At 42.7% G+C, this 8,956-nt stretch overlaps 1 protein-coding gene across 2 annotated transcripts; it reads left to right on the top strand.

The window, feature by feature from the left end:
* LOC117478384 (probable 2-ketogluconate reductase) lies at window positions 1-8,796 on the top strand. Of its 2 annotated transcripts, none has more exons than XM_034125398.1 (7): window positions 1-268; window positions 1,445-1,550; window positions 6,378-6,756; window positions 7,516-7,690; window positions 7,804-7,982; window positions 8,077-8,173; window positions 8,315-8,796. In XM_034125398.1, the coding sequence occupies exons 2-7, from the start codon at window positions 1,446-1,448 to the stop codon at window positions 8,469-8,471; spliced, it is 1,092 nt and encodes a 363-aa protein (XP_033981289.1). In that variant the 5' UTR covers window positions 1-268; window position 1,445; the 3' UTR covers window positions 8,472-8,796. The 2 variants fall into 2 exon arrangements, with proteins under 2 accessions (XP_033981289.1, XP_033981290.1); XM_034125399.1 differs by having other exon boundaries at window positions 21-268; window positions 1,421-1,550.
* Window positions 8,797-8,956: the final 160 nt, after the last annotated feature.

Below are 8,956 nucleotides of genomic sequence, written 5' to 3'. Positions count from 1 at the left end.
GGGGGTGTTGGTCTCTGTGCTCAGTGTTGTGTATTCACCAGCCTGAAGCTCCTTCCTGCCACTCTCTGTGCTTAAAATACTTACTCTCTCTATGCTACTGGCTGTAGACGGCTATCTGTGCTGCTTTCATATCAGCTTCATAAGTTTGAAATCTTCAGTTAAATCAAATGGGAAATTGGACACTATCCAAGTCAATCAATCAAAGTCTAGATAAATGTAGTTCAACCTCAGTTTAACTGAGTCGCGCAACAGTTCAGAAAAACTGGAGGTGAGAACTCAACTAACATTAACTACATGTTGATGCCATTTAAAACATTCACACATCAAATATGTTTGTATAATTTCAAGCATTTCCTTTCTGAGAGCCCATATGTTTATTTGAGATTGTGTAGTTGACCCACAGGTTAATAATTTATTGAAAGCACTTTGACCTGCACTTTAACTGCAAGCACATCTTTACATACATGACACGTGTAGAGTTTCCATTCCTGGGTTTTATGTTATATCTGTTGAGGACAGTGGCGAGCCGTCAGGGCCCTCTAGGCCCTCTGTGAGGGCCTAAGATATTCCAAAAAATAATACTTAAAAACATTAAAAAAAATAATATTTTTTTTAAATATATATTTTTTTAATATTATTTTTGTTATATTTTTCATTAGTTTTACCGAAAAAAAACTTGATTTAATTGTATTTAAAATAACATTTCCAAAGAAATAAATCCTTCGAATCTGCCTGTTCATTCTGTTTGAATGTAGGGGTTACATGAAAGAAGCTCGCCTGGCCCTCTCTGCGATTCACAGAGGGCCCGCTATAGTAACTGAACGAGAGAGTAATGTCAAATGACAGTACAATTGACCAATCATATCTTCCCTCTAAATGGGTGGGTTTTATTATCGCGGACATTATGACAAGTTCCGCCCGCTGTGAAACGTTTCTTGTTTCCATAGCAACAACAACTTCCTGTCAACAGCGTGAACTCGCCTTCAAAATAAAAGCATGCCAAATTACACTTAAGACATACAACGGCAACGAAAGTAAGAAACACAATGCAATATCATTTTCAATGTCAAAGAACACAAATTGGGTTCACAGGTGTTGTTTTGTGTGGTAGAGGGTCGCTGTCATTGATGCGTTTTGCACCCTGGGCCGTTGTTTTGATATTCCGCTGAAGTATACGCTGTGACGTAATAACTCTTTTTTTTTCTTTTTTCGAGGGAAGGGGTGGGGGTCAGAGGGCCTAGGTATAAAGCTCACGGCTCGCCACTGGGTGAGGATTATTTTATGGATTGCGTCTTGTAACCAGGTCCTCCATCTTTAAAGATAATCATCAATCCTGTGTTTCATAATCTTCAAAGATAATCATCAATCCTGTGTTTCATAATCTTCAAAGATAATCATCAATCCTGTGTACATTATCCAGCTCTGTGATTTACTCGCCCTCCAGAATGCAAAGTGTCTGTGTGAGGAGACTGTGGGGATCAGCACAAGTGACCCGGCTTCTTAAAGTGACAAACATAAACAGATCTGTGCGGCAACTGCAACACAAAGAGGTATTGTCATTTCCAATTTACATTTTTGGTATTAGCAGGTGTCATTGTTAAAGTGCTCATAATAGTAGAATGTTATCTTTGATGCAGACTTCTGGGAGTTTGAAAGATTTGGGCGTTTACCAGGCAGAATAAACCTAAAGTGAATTGCATTGTAAATAAATGCATGGGCGTAGGAAGCATCCTGAATGTGGGGGGGACATTTTTAACGGGGGTGTGGGGGCGAAAAAAAATATAGATTTCCTGTATTCTGGTGCATTTTAACAGGTGGTTTGATACTTTTATGTGGCTATACTAGCATGAGGAAAATGATGGGTACATTTTGTAATTTCAGTAGTAAAGAAAGGAAACATATTTGATTATTAATTCAGAGCTGTCTTTGAATTAATAAAAAGCAGTTTAAATGCCCATTTTTTGTACATTTATATACAACAATAAATATTTGTGAGTGCATTGAGAGATATTGTTGTGGAGAGTCATTTATATATAAATCGCAAAATACATTTGTTCAAGGTTCAAGGTTCAAGGTTCTTTATTGTCAATCTGACATAGCTACAGAGTAATTATGCAGTTGAAAATCTTATGTCACAGGCTTCTCCAACAATGCAACATAATAACATAACATAATAACAATAAGAGCAAGAGCAATACAAAAATAATAATAGTTATAAAAATGAAATAAAGTTATGATGTGGAATAGTGCAGTATGAGTCTATATACAAGTTATTGGAATGATATATATATATTAGGTATTAGATACATACTACTGAGTAGCAGTTGAATGTTTGAAGTTGTTTCAACAGTTCAATTTTTTAACAGTCTCACTGCCCGCGGGAAGAAACTGTCTCCGAATCTTCTTGTCCTTGCCCGGATGCTGCGGTAACGTCTGCCAGACGGCAACAGAAAGAACAGTTTGTGGCTGGGGTGATGGGGGTCTTTGATAATCCGTAGTGATTTCTTCCTGAGCCGCTGGGAGTAAAGGTCCTCCATGGATGGCAGCTCCGTCCTGGTGATGTGCTGTGCAGTTTTCACCACCCTCTGTAAAGCCTTACGATCGAGGTCGGTGCAGCTGCCGTACCAGGCCGTCATGCTGCCAGTGAGGATACTCTCTATCGTGCACCTGTAGAAGTTGCAGAGTATCCTGGAATCCATTTTGAACCTCCTCAGCCTGCGGAGGAAGAAGAGCCGCTGTCGAGCTTTCTTGGTGATGGTGGTGGTGTGAAGAGACCATGTCAGGTCCTCAGTGATGTGGACCCCAAGGAACCTGAAGCTTTTGACTCTCTCCACCGTAGTCCCATTGATGGCGATGGGGGCGTGTCCCTCTCCCTGCTGCTTCCTGTAATCCACAATCAGCTCCTTTGTTTTGCTGATGTTGAGATGGAGGTTGTTCTCCTGGCACCAAGATGTCAGGTTTTCGACCTCCTCTCTGTATGCCGTCTCGTCATCGTCTGTGATCTGGCCGATGACGGTCGTGTCATCAGCAAACTTCACGATGGTGTTGGAGCTGTGTGTGGCCACGCAGTCGTGGGTGAACAGGGAGTAGAGGAGAGGGCTGAGCACGCAGCCTTGAGGGCACCGGTGTTAAGAATCAGGGTGGAGGATGTGATGTTTCCCACCCGCACTGCCTGGGGTCTGCCCGTCAGGAAGTTCAGGATCCAGTCGCAGAGGGCGCTGTTGAGCCCGAGGTCTCTGAGCTTGATGGCCAGCTTGGAGGGCACAATGGTGTTGAATGCTGAACTGTAGTCAATGAACAGCATTCTCACATATGTGTTCCTGTTCTTCGGGTCCAGGTGTGAGAGGGCAGTGTGGAGGGTGAGGGCTATGGCGTCGTCTGTGGACCTGTTTGCTCTGTAGGCAAACTGCAGGGGGTCCAGAGATTCAGGGAGGGAGGAGGTGATGAATAATTTGACTAACCGCTCAAAGCACTTCATTATGATGGAGGTGAGTGCTACTGGGCGGTAGTCGTTGGGGCAGGTGATGATTGTCTTTTTGGGGACAGGAATGATGGTGGAGGGTTTAAGACATGTGGGGACTACAGACTGCAGCAGGGACCTGTTGAAGATGTCTGTGAACACCTCTGCCAGCTGAACTGCACACACCCTGAGAACACGGCCAGGGATGCCATCAGGTCCAGGAGCCTTGTGTGGGTTAACCCTTTTAAAGGATTTACACACATCTGCCCTATTTAAAACAAAAGGGCAGTGTAGCTCCTGGTCCCTCTGTACCTCCACAGCCTGGCTGCTCTCAAAGCGTGTAAAAAAACTGTTTAGCTCATCTGGGAGAGATGCGCACGCAGACACTCCCGCAGCACCCCCCGCTGCTCCTTTGTAGTCAGTCATTGTCCTTAGTCCCGCCCACATATTCCTAGTGTTACAGCCTTTGAAGTCAGATTCCACCTTCTCTTTGTACTGTCTCTTTGCATTTTTTATTGCTCTCCGGAGATCATACCTAGACTTCCTGTACTCCTCCAAATCTCCCGCTGTGTGCGCGAGAGTGCGCGCTTTCAGTTTGCCGCGCACCTCACCGTTTACCCAGGGCTTTTGATTTGGGAATGTCCGTACAGAAACCTTCGGTACCACGTCATCGATGCATTTCCCAATGTAGCAGATGACAGTGTCCGTGTGTGTGTTGATGTTATTGTCCTCAAACACACTCCAATCCGTAGATGCAAAGCAATCCTGCAGTGCTGAATCTGACTCCTCGCTCCATCGTTGTACTGTCCTTGTTATCGGTCTGTCCCTTTTAAGTTTCTGCTTGTAAGCAGGCAACAACAGTAGTGAGATATGGTCTGATTTGCCGAAGGGAGGGCGAGGGAGAGCCTTATATCCATTCCGGAAAGGGGAATAAACATGGTCCAGTATGTTTCCCCCGCGCGTCGGGAAGTTGATGTGTTGGTAATATTTTGGCAAAACCTTCTTCATGTTGGCGGTGTTGAAATCTCCGGCCACAACGAACGCCGCATCTGGCCGTGAAGTCTCGGTTTGATCAATAAACCCAAACAGCTGATCGAGTGCCGTGTTGTTGTCGGCGAGTGGCTGCGGCGGGATATACACTGCTGTTATCACAACAGATGTGAATTCCCTCGGCAGATGGAAGGCCCGACATGAGATCATGAGGTGCTCTAGCTGTGCGGAACAGTCCGATGAAATAATCTTCACATCTGAGCACCAGTTGTTGTTAGTCATTACACACACACCGCCTCCCTTACTTTTCCCCGAGTTTGCAGTCCGGTCCTGACGGTTGTGAATCCTTCTGTGAGCATTTATTAATATTGAGACTGATCTGACTCCATACGGATGTTAAGTTCACCTAGGAATGTTATCATTGACTTAAATGTTCAAATAAATGTTGCTCTTCTGTCTATATTGGTCATATGATGCCCCTTGACTGAAATGTTTCCTGTTCAATATCCCCACTGATTTCCTTAAAATCCTGGGATGAGAGTCCACATCACAATTTACTCTCAACTGTCATTTCCCTTTCATCACTCACCTCAGCAATGGACCTCTCTCCACTGTCCCTGTATTCTGCCTCTGACTCACTCTCAAGTGCCTAGATGTCAAGAGAGGTGGTGAAGTGATAATAAATACTGATAAATACTAGTAACCTGGCATTTCGATGCCTTTTCTCATCTAAACTATTCAGTATTTGTATTTCTCTATCATGACATAAAGACGAAACTCCTCTCCAGAAGTGAGACGCCGCCATCACTGTTAACTGATTAACTGCTACCAGCTGATGACTTACTTTCCTCTTCTTTGAAAAAAAGGTTCTTATGTCCATGTTGTCTGGGGGAGAAAACATATCAAACCAAGAGATCGTCAGCTTTGATTTTCGCTGTATTAACCATTTCCTGAACATTTGGTGTGTGTGCCTTACCTCCGCTACCGGCATCGCTTCATACAACAGATCTGAGCTGTCCAACTATGACAACACTCCTTGAACATGCGCGCGCTATGTGAGAATCTGCCTTGGTACAAAGTAGCAGTGAAAACATGGTACGGAGTTTCATTGATTTGGGCATTCTCTCAATAAGCAAGTGGAATGGATTTCATTTGATAGTGAAGCACTGACACAGCGCTCTACAAAGTGCGGCGAGTGGATAGACCGATTCACGGACTTTCCGCATAGTAAAAGTGGGGGGGTCTAAACTAATCACTTGAAAAAGTGGGGGGGACTTGTCCCACCCTCATATAATGGCTGCGACGCCCATGAATAAATGTATGAGTGTTTCTCGAGCTTGATCGTTAATTAATACTGCGTTACTTGCTTCAGTCTATCTATAACCCTGTGTTTTACTTTGATGTAATGCTTCTCTATATCTACACTATCGGAAAACAATCGGTGCATTGATATACAAAACTGACTTAAGACGAATTTGCCCTGTACCCCTTGTATGATCTTTAGTTCAATAATTGATTAGTGCATTCAACAAAAGCATTTACTTCAAAATAAAAATAAATGTATTTGTTTTTTCTCAAAATACATGTTGTTTCTGTTCCTTTCCCCCTGAGCAGCAGGAATCATTGTCTTGTCCATGAACTCGTCCTTGCTTCATAAATGAGTGAAAGTTTATCAAACTAAACTGGGTGTTGTGTGTAGGTTTGGTGACTCATTCTCAGATGTGAGGACTTATTACGTTTAATGAGACTGAAGCTCTGCTCCCAGGACACTGATTAACTAAATGCATGAGTTTGATGAATTATTCTCAGCCTGCCTCATTTTTACTTTGTCAGCTTGTAATTGATTTATTTCACTTTGCGAGTTGTCATACTGTGTACATTTAGTTCCTTCTGTTCTCTTTATTTATCCATGGTTTCATCCTACCAGGTAATGGAGGACGACAAGCCATGGGCTCTGACCTCAGAGCTTGGCGAAGAAGGGTTCGTTGAAGACTTAACGCCCATAATAAAACAACACTTCCAGATCCTCTACTACAAAGACTTCCTTCAAAACCCTCAGCTGCACGGCCCTAAAATCCAGGCCGTGTTGGTGTGGGACAAAACCCTCCGAACCGATCCTTCGACTCTCCGGTCTCTTCCCTCGCTGAAGGTGGTCGCTAACGGAGGAGTGGGCATCGACCACCTGGACGTGCCGTACATCAACAGTCTGGGGGTGAAGGTGACCAACACGCCCGGGGTGGTGAGCGACGCCACGGCAGACATGGCCCTGGGTCTGCTTCTGGCATCGGCACGCAAGATCGTTCAAGGTGAGTCAAGTTTTCATTTAGATAGACCAAAGTGATAAATGGTTAGTTTTTCTAAAGGGCTGTAAAACCAGTACAAGGTCAAAGGTTAACTGCGGCCTTATAAGATAAGATGGACCTTTATTGATCCCAGTAGGGAAAGTCAAATGTTATAGCAGCAACAAAAGAGAGAAACACGGATAGTACACATGAGAATAAAAAGTAATACTAACATTTAATAAAATTAGAATAAACATGAAGTAACAGTATGAATAGAAATAACAACAATTAAATCAGTTAAACCCTGATGAAGTGAATCTACATACAGATATGGAAAAAGATTAAATATATATACATTTAAATGTGCAGGTAGCAGCGCCGGTCTTATGTGCATGCTTATTTATAATGATATAAATAAGATTTGCATAGTTTTGAGATCATGTTTGACTAAAAAGCAGAAGGTCTTGAATCAAGCCGGTCCAGAACAAAACAACGTACAGATTTGGATTGGGGGTGACGGATGTTATGACAACAATATACTGGACGGACGTCATTGTCCTAAGTTTACTGCCGTCAACTGTAGTGTGATGAGGTTGATTTAATTGTATACAATGAAACAATGTGGGTTCTATTTAAGGATACATGTTTTTTATACCTATAATGCGCTGTTATACAAAAGAAATTATTCAGATTCTGAAGAAGAATTGTCAATGTGGCATTGGTTAAAAAAAACAAAATGCAAAACCTTCATCTCATCTAATGTAATGTCCTGTCTTCCTGTAGGTCACCAAATATCTGTTGACCCCAACACCACCAATCATAAACCACAAAGCCTGATGGGAGTTGAAGTCACAGGGTCGACTATGGGGATTATAGGCATGGGACACATTGGCTGCAAAATCGCTCAAAGAGGCAAAGGATTTGACATGAAGATCCTGTACCACAACAGGACCAGGAGGTCATAATTGTCTAATGTTATTTGTTACTTATTCACCACTATAACCAGATATTTAAAAGCCATGAATGAAAGGAGACAGTGTTAATGGTGTGCTTCATGTTTTCTCTGTTCAGGAGTGTTGAGGAAGAGCAGGCGGTGGGGGCTACTTATTGTGAGAAAATGGACGATCTGCTGAAAGAGTCGGACTTCGTGGTGCTGGCGGTCAACCTGAGCCCTGAGACCACCGGCCTGATCAGCACCAGAGAGCTGAACCTCATGAAACCCACAGCAACACTGGTCAACATCAGCAGAGGTCAGGAGGACTTCCAGACGTCACTAGTCTTTGTTAAAGAGTTACAAATGTTACTGAACTCTGAAACACTAATGGTGCACTCTTTGTGCCTCAGGTCGGGTTGTGGATCATGACGCTCTGGTCAAAGCTCTGCAGTCGGAGACTATTCTTGCGGCTGCGTTAGACGTGACTTACCCTGAACCGCTGCCAAGGTCTCATCACACTCCTCTACCATAATCACAATTTACATTCATTATCTTTGACTTGATATTTGTACAAAACACACTCTTGTTTAGTTCACAGTAAACTCCTTGCTGGCTCCTAACAACTCCTTGTCTTCATCCTGTTTTCAGGGATCATCCTCTGCTGGGTCTCCCTAACGTTCTGATCACCCCCCACGTTGGCACCGACACTCTCTCCACCAACAGAAAGATGATGCAGAGGATGGTAGAAAATGCTGTGGCTGTACTGAAAGGCCAATCTATTCCCAATGAAGTCAAACCTAAATGAAGTCACTATACTTGACTCATGTGTCCGAGGTTAGGAGGGTTTCACTATTGCAAGAGGAAGTAAATATGTTAGTTTTAACCCGTCGATTGTTCTTTCTAATGACCTGCCATAGTAAATGTCATTGAGACTTTTTAATGTTACATTAACATAACTACAGTATCATGCTTAATATCACTTTTATGTAAACCAATGTTGGAAATGAAATAACATGATGATTTTAACGTTTAAATTGATCCTTACCAGTTTGTTTTAAATTAATTAGAGTTACATTTGTACATGCTGCAAAAAAAATATTAAAAAAGCTACCTCCAATGTTGCACGTTGTTCACTTGAACCCTTTACTTCCATCTTCTTCTGCCTTGAGGAACCCAAAGACCTAAGAAACAGGTTGAAAAGGTGATTCTAAAACTGATGTCTAGTGAAATAAACTTACTGTCATAAAAGAAAGATAAGTGTATGCATATTGCTGGCATTAGACCAGTTCT

This window comes from Trematomus bernacchii, unplaced genomic scaffold (assembly GCF_902827165.1).
Source record: "Trematomus bernacchii unplaced genomic scaffold, fTreBer1.1, whole genome shotgun sequence".
NCBI lineage: Eukaryota > Metazoa > Chordata > Actinopteri > Perciformes > Nototheniidae > Trematomus > Trematomus bernacchii.
The sequence above is the reverse complement of the archived record's forward strand: the minus strand, read 5'-3'. Positions and strand labels throughout refer to the sequence as shown.

Excerpts from the sequence above, each read along its gene's own strand:
- LOC117478384 (XM_034125398.1), top strand. The coding sequence starts at position 1,446 with ATGCAAAGTGTCTGTGTGAGGAGACTGTGGGGATCAGCACAAGTGACC. Across the intron at positions 6,757-7,515 it reads GGCACGCAAGATCGTTCAAG|GTCACCAAATATCTGTTGAC; the intron begins GTGAGTCAAGTT and ends GTCTTCCTGTAG. Across the intron at positions 8,174-8,314 it reads TACCCTGAACCGCTGCCAAG|GGATCATCCTCTGCTGGGTC; the intron begins GTCTCATCACAC and ends TCCTGTTTTCAG.